Source organism: Poeciliopsis prolifica, unplaced genomic scaffold, assembly GCF_027474105.1.
Source record: "Poeciliopsis prolifica strain line A6 unplaced genomic scaffold, Auburn_PproV2 SCAFFOLD055, whole genome shotgun sequence".
NCBI lineage: Eukaryota > Metazoa > Chordata > Actinopteri > Cyprinodontiformes > Poeciliidae > Poeciliopsis > Poeciliopsis prolifica.
Genome location: NW_026562430.1, coordinates 3,203,400 through 3,219,923, shown reverse-complemented (window position 1 = coordinate 3,219,923; position 16,524 = coordinate 3,203,400). Strand labels below are relative to the sequence as shown.

Below are 16,524 nucleotides of genomic sequence, written 5' to 3'. Positions count from 1 at the left end.
TATTTTTATACAACAATGGTGGATCTACATGTTCTGAATGCCATTCTTAGGACGACTTTTACAGAGAAAATGCTGTTTCCAAGGAGAATTTGACACTCACAATATGGCGGACGCGCTGAAGTATCTTTCCTACTGGACATGGACGGCAAGGCGACTTCTCCTTGTCTTGTTCTATGTCGCTGCTCTTGCAAGCTGCCCCGCCCCCTATGACTCTGTGTTTTAGTCTGTTTTTAGAGCAGCAGCGTCACATGTTGTTTTTCTCCAGCATCAGATCCGCTGGTCTCTCGCACTGCTCTGCTGTTTTTACCGCAGCGGGCTTTCCTGTCCGCTGTGGAATATCGTAAACGGGTAACCTTTTCTTTTTATTGTGAGCGTTTTATCCTCTTATTCCGTAGAAATGGCAAGTCCTCCGGCGACGGGAGGACACCTGTTATCTAATGGGACGAATGACGTGAAGAAGTGCGGGTATCTGAGGAAGCAGAAACACGGACACAGGCGGTTCTTCGTGCTGCGGGAGCCCACGGAGCGCTGTCCCGCACGGCTGGAGTACTATGAAAGCGAGAAGAAATGGAGAAATAAGTCCGCCGCCAAACGCCTCATAACTTTGGACTCCTGTCTGTGCGTAAATAAACGCGCCGATGCCAAACACAAGCACCTCATCGCCCTCTACACCAAGGACGAATACTTTGCTGTGGCTGCAGAAAACGAGCATGAGCAGGAGAGCTGGTTCTCCGTTCTTTCTGATTTAATAGCAGAGAGCAAAGTGTTTGACAGCCCTGCTTCCACATCCTCTTTAGTGGGGTTTGAGGAGACCACTTACGGACAGCTTACTCCTGCAACAGCTACCTACAAGGAGGTATGGCAGGTGAACCTGAAATCCAGAGGCTTGGGTCAGATCAAAAACCTCACCGGAGTCTACAGGCTGTGTTTATCTAACCGAAACATCAGCTTTGTCAAGCTGAACTCTGACACACCAGCTGTCAACCTTCAACTCATGAACATCAGGAGATGTGGCCACTCAGACAGCTTCTTCTTCATAGAGGTGGGCAGATCGGCAGTAACCGGGCCAGGGGAGTTCTGGATGCAGGCAGAAGACTCGGTGGTAGCACAGAACATCCATGAGACCATCCTGGAGGCAATGAAGGCAATGAAAGAGCTCTCTGAATTCAGACCGAGGAGCAAAAGCCAGTCAGCCAGCACCAACCCCATCTCTGTGCCCACCCGGCGCAACCTCAACAACCTTCCCCCAAGTCAGACCGGGCTGGTGAGGAGATCCAGAACCGACAGCATGGCTGCCACATCCCCAGGGAGGAAGTTCACATCCTGTCAGATAAGAACAGCCAGTGAGGGAGATGGAAGCGTAACCCGGCCAGTGTCTATGTCCATACCAGTGGGTGAGAGTCCCACCAGTCCCAATTCTGGAAATCATCTCATGAGGTCCCACCCCCTTAGCAACGGACGCACATGCAGAATACTGGAGTCTGCATGCAATCTCCATCACAGTCGCTCAATGCCAATGTCCAACTCTCCTCCTGCCGCCTCCAGCCCCATCAGCTCATCTCCCAGGGGAGGAACAAGGGTCTCAACTCCAGACAAAGCCAGACGTCCTTTCAGCTGCAGCGCCTCCATATCTGGCTCCCTGAGCGACACTGGCATCCTTCTCTGTGATGATTTCAGCTCCAGCCCAGGTGAACACAAGTTTCTCACTATGACACGCAGTGACACCCCTGACTCCCTGTCCAGCACACCTCCATCCCGTTACCTGAGCGACCCCTGTGGCTACATGCTCATGGAGGGGGCTAACGGCAGCAGGTCCAACTGTGGGATCGAGGGTCAGAATTGTGACAAGGCATACAGGAAGCGAACGCACTCCCTCACCACACCACGCCAACAGAAGGTGGTGACTCCATTGTCCTCTGCTTCCTTGGACGAGTATACTCTAATGAGGATGGCTCATGGGCAAAACTCCCATTCTGCTTCACCCAAAGTATGCTATCCTGAGGATTATGGGGACATCGAAATTGGTTCATCCAGGAGCTCCAGTAGCAACCTTGGTGATGATGGCTACATGCCCATGACGCCAGGTGTAGCATCTCAGTCTGGCAAGATGGATAACTATGTACCCATGAGCCCCATGTGTGTCTCAGCACCAAAGCAGATCGTCAACCCCAGGGTGCATCCCCAGGCAGCTACCAATGACTACAAGGCCAACTCTCCCTGTAGCAGCTCTCTGGAAGACAGTGGATACATGAGAATGTGGTGTGGCTCCAAATCCTCCATGGACAGTCCTGACAGACACGGCGAATACATGAACATGTCACCTGGAAACCCACCCCCTCTGCAGACCCCTCCTGATTACTACTTAAGCCCTCTCGCTGGGGAACCAGCGTCAATTAAGCTGGCTTACCAGACGGGCTCCCTCACACTGCCTGCAAAACTTCAGTCATCCAACAATGAAGACAGTGGCCAGTATGTGTTGATGAGCCCACAGAGTTCAAGGCAGAAGACTGGGGAGTCAGACTATTATTCAGTAATGCAGCCGTGTGCAGTTCAAACATCACCGCTGAGCCCCTCAGTCCCCTCACCAGTCAGGCATCATCGAGCAGACAATCTGTCCTACAGAGGGAGGCTGGGGAGACCCAACAGGCTGTCTCTGGACACCCTGAGGACCCTGCCCAGCATGAATGAGCATCCCCTGCCCTTAGAGCCCCGCAGCCCTGGCGAGTACATCAACATCGACTTCAGCTGCAACAGATCTTCTCCACCATCCATCGTATCCACAGAGAGCCAGTCTTCCTCTCTGGGGTCCAGCGGCGGGGGCCCAGGGCGGTCATCTCTGTCAGACTACATGAACCTGGAGCTGGGCTCGCACTCGCCCAAGGAGGCTGACACTCCGGTTGAGCGACTGGATACCCTGCCTGAGCTGTCCTCATGCCCCTGCTCAGAGGATGTTGTGTACCATGTAGAGTGTGAGAAAAACTCCAGAAGTTTTGTCGATGAGGTGAAAAATGACTATACTGAGATGACATTTGCGATGACCAGCTCACCCCCACAGCTTGTTCCTCAGAACTCAAGGTATGTGATGAAATGTAGTGCTTTTCCAGCATTATTTATGGTTGTATTACATCATAACTGATAAATAATGCAATGATTATATGAAAGTTATTTCAGTCGAGACATGAACTTCTTAAATAGTCAGTTTTCTGTGGAAGAAAATCAAATCTGCCGTTTAGGAAAATCCAATATGGTTTAAATTGGAAAAGGCGTATAGTAAAGGCTTCAAGTTTATGTTGTAAAAACATGAAGGAGTTATTAAAATGTTTGTGTATGTTCTTGCTATTTTGAACACTGTGTTCCAGCAGCCAGAACTGCAGGGAGAGACGGCTATCTCTTGAGGACCAAGGTGTTCCTGAACGGATTGGGGTCTTCCTGCTTGGAGCAGCAACTTCCCCACCCGTGGACCCAGACCGCTCTGCCAAGGTCATCCGGGCCAATCCACAAGGGCGAAGGCGCCACAGCTCAGAAACCTTCTCCTCCACGGCCACAGTGACGCCGGTCTTTCCCTCATTCGCACGCGGTGACGCAGTGAAGAGGCCGAGCTCGGTGGAGAACATCTCGTCCCGCAGCAGTGAGGGTTCCGATGAGGAGTACGGCAGTCCCATGACCAGCCACAGCTCGACCGGCTACTCTAACGAACTGAACTACATCGCCTTGAACCTACTCGAAAACAGGGATGTGGAGAAATGTGGAGACCTGGTGGGCTTTAAACCCACCAGCAGCTGCAAAGGGGGCATCAACAGATTACACAACACACCTTACGTCTGTTTGGGGTTCAAAGAGACTGCAACCACTGCCAAAGGTGAGTAAGGAGGCCGGTCTTTAATCTTTTGATATTTCTTTGTTCTAGTAACAGTTGGGTATCAGTGGAGACACCTGAATGATGCTGATCTTGGTAACATTTAAACTGATGATTATGAGTTGTTTGGGTTTAGTTTAGTCTAGTTTTCTACAACAGTCAACTGGTGCAAAGTGGGATCAGTTTAATGAGGGACTTTTTAGAGAGTACAGTATGGGTAGGGAACGAATTGACTCAAGGCTTTCATTTATACCTACTGAAGTGTGTTTCAACAAATGCGACACTAAACAGCTACTACAACTGGTTCTCACATAGTGAAGTGAAAAAAGGCTGAAGGCATTTCCTCTGACTTCAAAGTAGCTCTGTGGATTTCAAAGCACATAAGTAGGAGGAAACTCCAGCAGCTTCTCATTGGCTCCAAAGTCTTAACACCGGTTCTGCTTGCATCCAAAATTTGCCTGTAAAAAAGATGAACACGTTGTTGCTGGAACGTCACAAAACAAAAGGGCTGTTTTTAGACCTTCTTTAGATTCTTCCTGCTGCTTCTGTGAGCTCCGGAACTGTGTGTTCCCGTCTTTTCCCTAATGCGTGTGAACGCAACACAAGGCTGTGGTGAAACGTGACCAGGCTGAGAGTGTGGAAGTAAACAAGCACCATGACAGAGCAGCACTGCTGCTGCAGATGTCAGGAATATGCAAGCTAACGGCACATCTCTTCATGTTTATTAGGGATTAATTGCAAACATTTTGCCTAGTAATTGATCAGAAGAATTGCAGATTGTTGACATGTCATCTCCGGATGTTGTTTTGACACTTGGACAGGCATTCGGACGTGTTGACCTCCACAAATGCCCCCTCTCACACCATTCCCACTATCCTGCAATCAATACTCTGTCCCAGAATGTTGCTGTGAGCCAGGCAGTGGTAAACAGGTCTGACCCCTGCATCCCTGGGGACCTCGCGACTGCCTGTGAGCACGTACAGGGTCAAGATGCGGAGCGGATTGGTGTGTTGAACCCCAACATGAGCGTGCTTTCCTGAAAAGTTTCAATGAGAGAGGCCCCTTTTAGAATAGCATCTTTTATTTCTCCACAAAATGAATTTTGCTTCGTTTTTAGCACATGGTAGAGAAACGTACAGCTTTAGTTCTTCATATTTGCAGTCAGTGACGCTGGTAAACAAGGTGGAATGCAGCAAACTGTAGTTATGACGCAAACTGAGCATTTCTACTCTCAAGGTTTAGGAGTGTGTTTTTTTTTTTTTTTTCCCCTAACAGTATAACAGTAGCAGCACCGCCCCTCCCCCACTTGTTGTTGCTCATTGCCACTTAACTCTACCAGAAAATAAATTCTGCATAAGCACTGAAATTTACCGTGTTAGCAGTATTTTTATTCCACATTAAACTTTAAGAATAGACTGTTTTAAAGCAATTATGTCAAATGTATCGAAGCTAGATGCAGAATGCATGTGGCATAAAATGATAAATTATGTTTACAAGACGATTTGTATATTTGGATAAATAAGGAGTTAAAGCAACTTTTGGTAAAATGGTTGACATGTGTCACAGCTCCTGTTTCCTTGAGGGTGAAAATATTTTTTACTGCACTCATAAAGCTCGTCCCTGACGAGAGAGAGGGAGGAAGAAAAGAAAGTACATGCAAGAGGAGTGTTGCACGTACACATGCAGAGCGGCTCGTCTCCCTCAGACCTATAGCAGGCTGTTGTTTTTCCAGCGGTTTGCTGCTTGTGGGAGAGGAAGCCAGTAAATGCGTGCATAATGGGCAGGATGGCACGTGCACTCTGCTGCCCTTCTGCCTCATTAGACTGAAGTAAGACAGGCAGAGAGTTGGGGGGATGGAGCTTGGTTTTGGATACAGAGCAGTTGGAGGAGGGGTGTTTGTTAAGGCTCTGCTTGGATGAAACTGGTTCTGCTCCGGCCCGATTTAAGCCTCTGATGACAAGTTGATTGCTTGTCGAGAGGGTGCTCCGTTCTGTTGCTACTGGGGCTTTTGGCGTGGAGACGGTTTGATGCATCCAGACGTCCTGCTGGGCGTTTTGACCCAATGCCCTGCAGCTTTTAATTCCAACTAAACACCTTTGCGGATGTGAAATCCAGTTAGGCTGGGTGGCTTACAGGGGCAAGGACCCCAAATAAATTAGCTGTAACCGAGCCGCTTTGTCCAATGATGACTTTTTACACCCATTATGTCGACTCAAGACGGCTGGCATTGGGGTCAACCAGGGTTTGTTTGTGCCACTCGACCCATGTGACCTTATGGCGGTGTTTACTTCTGCTCTCCAACTGACGGCCGTGGCGGGCTGCGGCTCAGCCAGGTGGATGTTCTGTACCAGACCCAGATTAGCAAAGTCAGCCGTCTCTATTTCCATCTCCACGTCCAAGATAATCTCTATCAGCTGCGGATCATAGCTGCTGGAGTTTGATATATTAATATTTGGAATTTAGCACCAGTGGACGGATGTGATTTTAAAAAAGCGGTAAAACGGCCACAGGGGCAGATGACCACTTTCCATAGCATTGAGGTTGAAATAAAAGGGCAGGAGGGGTTAAACAGCTGCCACCCCAGGCTATTTTGACTCGTCTCCCAATTTCCATTCCTCATGCACATATCGACACCGCTGCATTGACAAGCCGCCATCTGCCGCTGCCCGGGTTGCAGAGAGCGCCCGTCAACATGGATGGAGTGTGTGTTAGGAATTTGCAAACCAGATTAGAGACATCCACATCAATCTCTTCAAATCCCGCTGACCCCCCCCCCAACCTCGACGTCATCCGCTCGGTTGTAGCGTGAATGATGTCATCGCTGAGACAATGCTGCACCGCGCGTTTTCTAGATTAACTAGAGAAAGTTCTAGAAAAAACAGGAACATTTCTAGATTAATTTCAGAAATGTTCTGGAAAAAACAAGAAAATGTTTGAAAAGTTGAGAAAAGATTCATAAAAAATTCAGAAGTTTTTAGATAAATTTCAAATTTTTAGGGAGCAAAACTAGAAAATTTCAGTTTGACAAATTTTCAGATTATTCTTATTCATTTTAAAGAAAAAAAACATTTCAACATTTTTTCTAGGAAATCTACAACATTTTAAACTCGGAAATTGTTATTTTTTTCATGGAAATACAGTCCTTTTGGCCCTAATACAATTCTTTGCACTTTTATTTATCTCCTGATTTATTCAATCTGTGATCACTTTCACCTTCATTTCTGGACTGTATATTTTCCGGTTCTGGCCAATCAGCTTTCAGCTTGATAAAACCTGTTCCAGAGTTTAGGAGACATTCTGTACTAAACCTCCAGCATAACAATAAATTCTTTTGCCCCATTAGATTCATTAACTAAAACAGGAAGTTGTTCAGGACACTGTGTACAACTTGGCTGTATGTGAAATGAGGCCCTTATTAAATAGTAACAGTTTGTTTCATTTTTTTCAGTTTTTAATTGAAGTTTTTTTAAAAAAACATTTACCTCCTAAGATGTGAGATTCTGAAAAATAAAACAAAAACTGAGGGAATAAATTTTAAGAAATTTAATTTTGTGTCTGCAAACTTAATTTTTGTAATCTACCTTTAAGCCTCTCTTTTCTTTTTTTTATATTTCCCACAAACAGATTCATGCTTTTTTTTGTTTCAGACCTAAAATCATTACTTTAGTTGAAGGTAGTTAAATAAAATCATTAATTTGATTGAATTTTATCTGTTTTTGTTGAATCAAAATGCAGCAAATGTCGTGTTGAGAGTTCAGTGAAATTATGTTCTCAGTTAATTGTGTATATTTTGTCATCTGTGCGTATATTGGCACACATTTTCCCCATCGCTTGGCTCTTGTTACGCTTTGTATCGACTAAAGGTGAATCAATACAATCAAACCACCTGGTAAATAGTTTATTCACTTCCACGGTGCTGTTAGCATGGCGACGGTGGCAATCCAGAAATGTCATGTTACATGATCTATGGAGAACAAACATACCCACGTAGCCCCAAAGGATCTGGTGTCAGAGTTTCCAGCCGCCGTGCGCGCGCATGTGTGTGTTTGTGTGTGTAGTGGAGAGGTGAGAGGAGGGAGGTGGGCGCTAAACTAGGCCGGGATGTTCCAGACTGAAGCGCTAACTGCGCGGCCAGCGTTCCCCACATTTAGCCGGCCGCGGCTCCAGAGTAGATTACTGCCTCTGCAGGCGGGATTAGATGGCTGAGGGTTGGGGGGATTGATCAGCAAGAGCTGCCGTCGGTCGGTCAGCAGCTGGGGAACACACGTCGCCTCAGAAATGCAAGATTTTACTTAATATTAAATAAGTAACAGTAATAAATCAATTAATCAGTTAATACGTTTATAATTTTTCTCTGTTTTTCTACCAAATACTTTATGATAAAAGTATTATTATTCATTTTGCATATTAAAATGCCTTTAAAAGTGTTAAATGTTTATTATAATTTAAAGTTTATTCATTTTTGAAGAACGTATTGCTTGAAAAATATCTCTGAGCTACAATATTATTGTTTCGCAATAATTTCTGGGACAATTTATAGTGACAGACGTAAAAAGTAAAAATAAATAACTATGTTTTGTTATATTTAGATAAAAAAAATATCTACAGTATGATTTAGATACATATATGTAATAAAAATATAGAGCAAACACCTGGTAAATATTGTTTTTATTTTCATGTTTCAGGCCAGGTTTGTTTGTGTGGTTTTTAAGCTAGAAATAGTGTCCAGCAACATGTGGGGGAGGGGCAGCACCTAATTTCTCTATGTTCCATGCAGAAGAATAAGCCAATAAACTTGAAATATCATAAAGAGGATTTTTCTAAATGATTTGCTTCCCTTTCCTATTGTAGGAACGGTTCATTACGTCGAAGCAACAATGAATGATTGTGTTTTTTTCAGCCTGCTGATTGGCAGTGTGCAGCATCTCTTCTGTTCCATACAACGAATAACTCTGGGACTTTTTTTTCCCACTTTTTTCTCTGTCCGTTCACACGTGACCAAACGCTGCATGAACATCTGCTAAACGCAGAGTTTGTGTCTGAACACTTCATATCACAGATGCTGCTTGTTGCCTGGCCTCCTGCTCAGTATCCATGGCAACAAGGGCAGGAGAGCGACACGAGACCCCCCCCGCCCCCGCCCCTCCATCATCGCTCTACATCCCTGGTTATGTAATTAGTGTTGCAGAGCAGCAGCCTTCTTCTCCAACACACACAGACATATAGAGAGGAAACAGCTGATGCATTAGCTTTAGTCGGGGAAAAATAAAAAATCAACTCTTTTTTTTTCTCTTTCTGTCAGGAGGGATAAATGACAGATCCACAAATAAAAAAATAAAAAGGCGTCCAGAACTTCCTGTTCTTGATATTTAACAGAAACGTGGTGTTTTTTTTTCTTTTGTGGCATGAAAAGCAATCCGACTCTTTGAATGGGTTCACGCTGTACAGTACGAGAGCAACACTGTGTTCCCTCCACGCTCCTTCCTCTGCTGTCTCGAAGGTCCGCTTAATTGGCGCCAGTGTTTGTGAGAGCAAACCGGGTTGAGACGGGAAAAAACAAGAGCTAGATGTTCTCACGTTGTGGTTATAATTCCATCTATAACATTTATTTATGGTTGGTTTGTTTTTGATGCAAAGATTTCAGCCGAAATTTAAATTCTTTAAATTTAAATTAGTTTAAATTTCTTTAAATTTAAAGAATATTTTACAATATCTATCGTTTATGGATGAGCCGATGCACTTTTTTCACTTCTAAAACCGATATCTGAGGTTTCAAAGTAGACAACTAAGTGTTATTGGAAGACTAACACCTGAACAGCAACTATAAAGTCTTAAAAATGCAAACATTTTAAAAAGACTTAAGTAAATAAGCAAAGCTAAGCCAGGCTAACACTGCAAGAAACTCTGGGTTTAAAATCAGCCAATACTGATCTGATACAAATGTAAGCTAAAATCAATAATCAAGTATGAAGTATAGAAGTAGACTGAATAGATTTGCAAAGTGTTTCCACTATCTGATCTGAAAAAAAAAAAGTACATCGGAACCGATACAGATATAAATATCGGATCGGTGAGTCTGACGGTACTAGAATAAAATTTCATTTAAATCCTGCCCTATTTACACTCAATGCCTATATAAACAGCAACAGGTGGGGGAGGGCCATTATAAGTTTAGAAATTAATTTCTTTTTAAAACTTGTTGGAGGTACTAGTATTGTTTAAGTTCCTGTTTATATTTCCTGTATTGGTGATTTTATTGAAAGTTTCCTGCATTTTTCATTAAATTCCTCTTTTTCTCATCTCTTCAGACTGAAGGACTTCACTCGTCCTCGGCTTTGGGGTCTTGAACTGCTGCTCGAAACGAAAACAAGCAAGAAAAGGAGAAAAAAAACAGACTTTTTTGTTTTGTTTTTGCCCCTTCGTTGGGCTCCGTGACCCGAAAAGACTGTGTGGACCCATCAGCATCACAAGCCGGCTGCTTGCACACACTCGGAAAAAAGCAGGTCACCATCTATGCATGCAGTGTATTGCTGAAAGCAGTACAGGTGTGTGTGTGAGAGAGAGTGTGTGTCGGATGTGTGTTGGTACGTCTCGTGTTCCCCGCACTTTGAGAGGCCATTTCTCCTGTGACCTAAATTTTGGCACAAGCACAGAAGCGAAGATAGTCAGACAATAACAAAGCTCTAATGGTACCAAGTTACCTATTATTTACTTGAGGGTAGATTTTGTGTGCAAGTGTTTGTTTCTGAGAACCGTAAAACCTGCTGCACTCTGCAGGGATGGAATACCAAGGTACACTGAGTACATAAAACAAGAATATATATATATATATAAGTATATAGAGTAGTACACATTAGACGTGTTATTTATTTTTTGGATGATGAATGTTTGATAAGACCTACCCGATGCCTTAATGTGTATAATGTCCTTTTATGTTTTCTATGAAATAAGAGATAAATATTCTATTAGGGTATATTTCTTTAGACCTACATCTCTATATTATTATCTTGTGGAAAGCAAAATACATATTTAACCATTAAATATATATTATTTCTGAAATGTACAGAACCAGTTTGGCTGCTTGAGAGCTGATTAAAGTATTTTCTTAACGGATAATTTCACCCATTTTATGTTTTTTGTCCAAACATATTGAACTAGTAAAACTATATTTCTAAATGTTTATGCATGTCTTTTTGTGACTTAGCTGAGATCCTAAAATAATAATAATAACAATAATAACACCAGGCACTGTTCCTCAGTCACTTGAGCCTGAAAACCTCACACACTCCTACCTTCAAACCAAAGGCTTGTTGTTCGGGTGGACGCAGGCCTCCCTGCTGTGATATCATTTGACTGTACAACTGTAACACTGAGATGATAACGGAGGGGAAAAGCCAACTTTAGATTGGAGGCACAGTTGAGTCGGTTTAACCTGGAAATAAAGAAGGAAAAAGTTCAACCGTAGCACCATCATAGAGGATCGTGGCAAGAGAAAACTTTAAAGATTTTAAAAATCATAAGTCCTCGCTAATGCGTGCTGGTGGTCTGCAGTAATGCATCACATCAGGGATGTGCAGGAAATACTTTAACAACTTTTTTGTAACTGCTAGTCAACTACAGTATGGAAACTTTGTTATATTATTTCTATAAAACAACAAGCAGTTCAGTGAGAAACACCAGAACCACAATCAATGGAAACTGGTTGGAAAATGACATAAATCACTGAAGTATTTAACCGAAATATAATTCAAATGGAAGGTTTGACATACCCAAAAGCCTTTGCCAATATTACCAACTCTTTGCTGCTGTCAAAAAATATAAAAAATTTGAAAATTAAACTGCTTTTTGCTGGTAAGAAATAAAATATACGAATGAGTGACTAAGTCTTTGCTAACATTATCAACTGTTAGCTAAAAAAAACTCTTGACAGTAATGAAATTAGCTTGTTGCTTCTAAACTATCAAACAGTTTAAAAATATATCTAAAGTGAAACATTTGAGCGTATGGATGAATGCTAACATGTAGCATAAAGCGAACTGCCTCAGTATACTGCTGTACATCCGTCACGTTAGCTTTGCTAGCAATAGCTAACGTTAGCTGCTGTAAGCAACTAGGTTGTACTAGTAAATGTGAAAACTTCTTTAATTGAGTGCCGTATTACGTTACTCCACTTTCATCCACTCACAGAAAAATTGATTATTTCCACAGTTTTTTTTTTTATTAAAATGAAACAAATAAGTCAAATTAGCTCCAGAAATGGTTGCTGCGGTGTTTGATGACGGGTTTTTTTTTATGGCCGTTTATTATTTCTGCTGTCTTTTTGAGCTCTTCTGTGCCGACACCAACTGGCTTCAAGCCCCTCAGATGTACAGGAGATTGTCAAACTTTTCCATGTCTGAATGTATCGCTGATTTTTGCGGGACCACCGCAGATTTTAAATGGTTTTCAAAGTGTTGAATAATATTGGAGCTGCACCAAGCTAACTTATGGTATCTATTTATCTTTAGTTTGTAAATATATTGTGTAAATAGAAAAGAGTTTACCTAAAATATTGTATTCTTAGATTTGGCCTATGTTGCAATGTTGTTGCTGTGTAAAGACTTTGGCTACAGATTTTTAAGATGGGAGGGTTTGTTTTGGGTCTGTACAGTGTATTGTATGCTTTTCTCCCTCACAGTCTGATTATATAAAACAAAAAAACTTGGTTTATTTTATTATAGAGATCTATTTGCCTTGTTGACACACTTTTCCTGATGGCATATGCAATATTGACATAAATCAAAAATAGTTTACAACTATGGAACCAAATGTAACATTGCATTGATCCTTTTTTTTCCATGAAACTGGAGCAATTTTGCTCCTTTTATATATTTTCTTTCTCTCTGCCAAGTGTTTTTCATTGCTGGGAATTTTGTTGTTGACGTGTCTGGAAGTGTTTTTCCCATTTCTGTGTCTGAACGGATCGTTCTTTACTTGGATTGACTCAGTCTGAATGTGTTGTCTTCCATTGTACATAATTCAATATGCTGTTTATTAAGATGCTCAAAAGAGATAAATATGATTTATAAATTCTGGTAATCAAGTATTACTTTTGTCTGTATTAATTATGGATAGCAACCATATAAATAAATAAATAAATTATTTAAAGAGTCACAACTGTATTGTTTTTTTTTTTTTTGTCTTATCCATCTTGCAAATTTGACTTTCTAATTCTGTCATATAGTTGGCACTGACTCAAATCACTTCCTGTACACACGCAGAATATCCTGTTTTTGACTCGTACAGAACTTTTATTTGATGGCGAAAGAACCAGGAAGCTAATCATGAGCAAATGACTTCCTGTCAAGACAGTTTTCCAAGATAGCGCAGTTTGGAGTTCAGGAAGAGTTCAGCTTATGACAATTTTTGAAATATGGAATATTTTAGCCTCCTTCATGTTACCAAACAGAGATTTAGCTTTAAAAAAATTTGATTTAAAATTAATATTTACATAGACAAAGTCTTTATTTAATGTTTGCATTCATTCAGCTACGAGCTTGATCTAAAATGTGTGTGTGACACAAAAAGTGTGTTCTGTACATTGTGTACAGAACATAAACACATATGCATTCTGCAGGGGGCAGGCATACATCCAGCTGTATTAATTAGCAGCTTGACACAGTTACAGAGACAATGCTCTGCTACTAGGCAGAAACGAGCTTCCTATGAAAACCCAGTAAGAACACGCTGTTCCTCACTCTCCTCTGCACAGATTACATACTGCAATGGAGAATGTAAGCAAAAAATGCAAAAAGACTCCTCTGTGCTTTTGTCATAACAGTTTAAATGCAGCTTACAGGACGTTGAGTTTTCTCCTTAGGACTGGAGCAGACTGGGATCCAGTAAATGTCCTGCTTTGAACTGGGAGGGCAGGTGTTGCTTCCTAAATGAGATCACATTAGTGTGGTTAAATTAAAAACCCACTCCTAACTCAATAAGTGGCTGAACTCGGATTGGGTAATTTTATTACTACTGGACATACAAAGCCTTTCTAACTAACTGACAAACAGATCTACAGCATTAAGGTCCAATCATATGACTGGATGGTCCTTATTTACTTCATTTAGCCACTGCAATGTGAATTAAAGCACAGTAAAAGTAAAATACAGGCATGTGGGCGCAGGCTGCTTTGGCTCCACTGGGCTTTTTCCCCCTGCTGAGGTTCTTCAGGGGATTGGGAGTCACTGGCCCCATTATTTCTCCCTGAATCAGCCTAAGGAGGGTTTCAGCCAGGCTCAGCGAACTCCATGGCGCAGCGGCGTGCAGGGCGGAGCAGTGACCCACTTACAGCAGCCAACCCTGGCTCCTCACGGAGGAGATGACCGAGGCACGCTGCACGGATTATCCCCCATGAAATATAACATACTGACATAAATTGTAACAATGTCGGGGTGGCGTGTTTATACAAACTGCTGCCTTTAAATTGCTATGAATACACAGCCAAAAAAAAAAATCACAATTCTCAAGGAAAAAAGTGAAAAATCTGTAATTACTTTAATGACATCTTATTTGATTTTAGTAAGAAGGAAAAAACAACAGATTATTGGTGCTTTAGTGTATCATAACAGAAAACTATCTATAATAATGCAATTCTTGTGTTCATTTTTCAGTCCAAAAGGATTTTTTTCTTTACCAAGCACATTTCATTCCATGAACTTTTCTACTGAATGTCTATAAAAGGATACAGTTCTTCCAAAATAAATTTCAAGTCAATTTTTTTGTGTTCTGGAATAAACAACAAAGAACCTTGTTTTTCAGCACAAGTCCCTCAAAGCTGAAATAACCAAAGTAAGATGCTGCCTTCCTTTCAGCTGTGAGATGTTTGAGGGGTTTCTTGTATTACTCAGAGCTTTATTATGAAGTCATCATGCAGCCACTCACATGCTGTTGCTAATGTGTAATCTGTTGCTGCTTTGTTCTTCTCAGACCTCGGTGTTCAGACTTGACGTGCTTGCACAGCCTGTGGAGCTCGAGTCTTTTCCCACCGCGTTCGGCAGACACTCCTGCTGCTGTTTACCAAGCAGAAGACTCCAGCCTCCCAGTCTGCATGCTGGCTCATCGGCCGATGCTCACAAACATGTTTCGCAATGGAAGTTCTCAGGAATGACAGCGCTGTGAGAAAGCCGGTATTGGGTTGGCTTACATCTCTTTGGTGACTCACTTTTATGCTCCAGTAGTAGTAGATTTGGACATCCCTGCTGGAGAAGCTGGTGGAGACATAACTCAACCAACTTATTGGAGACACTGATATATCTGTTTATTTATTAGACAATTTCAACAATGATATATGAGTAAATGGCCTTTTTAGCCCAGGTTGCCATGTAATCGACAACTTCACTGTATTCACTACAATAAATGGCAACAGCTGATCAAGCAATGATGTGGATGTTATATATGAGGTGGACACACAACACAAATTCTGTGATCAGATGAATCTCTTTCAATCCTCAGAAACAGCATGCAGTAAATACCCACTTTAAACACTTTGCTCTCTAACACTTAATCCCATGTGTTTGGAAACACGGCCGGCTGAGATTTTTAGCCTGGAGTCTTTCATCGCACAACACGCAAAGTGAGATTAGGAGTTATGGTGAATTTGCTGCGCACATACAGTCATGCACATAAATCCTGGGGGATTATTCATGTTTCCATCTGCGTTTCTGACCTTTACTGAGCGAAAACAAACACAATCAAAGAGACACTGAGCGACAAAGACGTTTTTAAAGACATTTTTTCATGTCTAACCATATTTCAGTGATTGGTCAGTGCAGTCTGAATCTGGGTTTTTATGCCGTTGTGGGCATGTGTTTTGAGTTATTGTGCTTTGGCAGATGCATAGCATGAACAGAGCCAGTATTTTATGTGGTTAACATGGGCACTTGCCCAGGGCAGCAATGGAAGGGGGTGGCCACAAGAAAAACGTAACAAGAAAGCTTAAAAGTTTTTCAAAAACATAAGAAATAAAGTAAATTATTTTTGTCACTGTGGTTCATCCTCCTCCTCATCATCATTTCTTTATTCCAAACACTAAAAGGTCCTTTGCAAAAGGGTTTTCTCATTTAAAAAGAACCAGATCTATAGCATGGCTCAAGGAGTGCCAGGCAGATTCTCTCAAAACAACATCTGGATCGTGTTTTTATTTACTTTAAGTATCCCCACTTGACAGCCAGTAACATTTTGCTGCATTTGGAGTTTAAAGAAATCAGAGTCATAGATTTGCACCTCTGAATCAACTCTTCTGACTTAAATGAACAAAGAGTGCATTATACTACTCTTCTTTTCATTATTGATTTTTCTAAACCACGTCAATGTGATGATTGTTTTACTTTATCTGCAGATGGGTCCCTGAGGGTCGGATCTGCCTGAGGCTCAGGTGTCTGCCTCCACGCCTGAGCCAGAATCTGACTGTTTCTGACCTTTTAGTCCCACCCCTGCTTGTTTACCTGCTGAGTGGAATGTGGAATTATGTAAGGCTTAATCTATCAGAAAGTACACATCCCTGAGTTACCCTGGCCACAGGACAACACACACACACCCTGACTTATAAGCAGACAAACAGCTTAATAATGCTCCCCCTTTGCTTGCTTGTCTGTTTTACATAAAGCAATGATTAAATAAAGTATCATAAT

At 42.1% G+C, this 16,524-nt stretch overlaps 1 protein-coding gene across 2 annotated transcripts; it reads left to right on the top strand.

Moving 5' to 3' along the window:
• Positions 1-249: 249 nt before the first annotated feature.
• LOC129379044 (insulin receptor substrate 2-like) lies at positions 250-13,006 on the top strand. 2 transcript variants are annotated; one of them, XM_055059599.1, is made up of 3 exons: positions 250-3,075; positions 3,363-3,859; positions 10,165-13,006. In XM_055059599.1, the coding sequence occupies exons 1-3, from the start codon at positions 398-400 to the stop codon at positions 10,167-10,169; spliced, it is 3,180 nt and encodes a 1,059-aa protein (XP_054915574.1). In that variant the 5' UTR covers positions 250-397; the 3' UTR covers positions 10,170-13,006. The 2 variants fall into 2 exon arrangements, with proteins under 2 accessions (XP_054915574.1, XP_054915573.1); XM_055059598.1 differs by having other exon boundaries at positions 3,360-3,859.
• Positions 13,007-16,524: the final 3,518 nt, after the last annotated feature.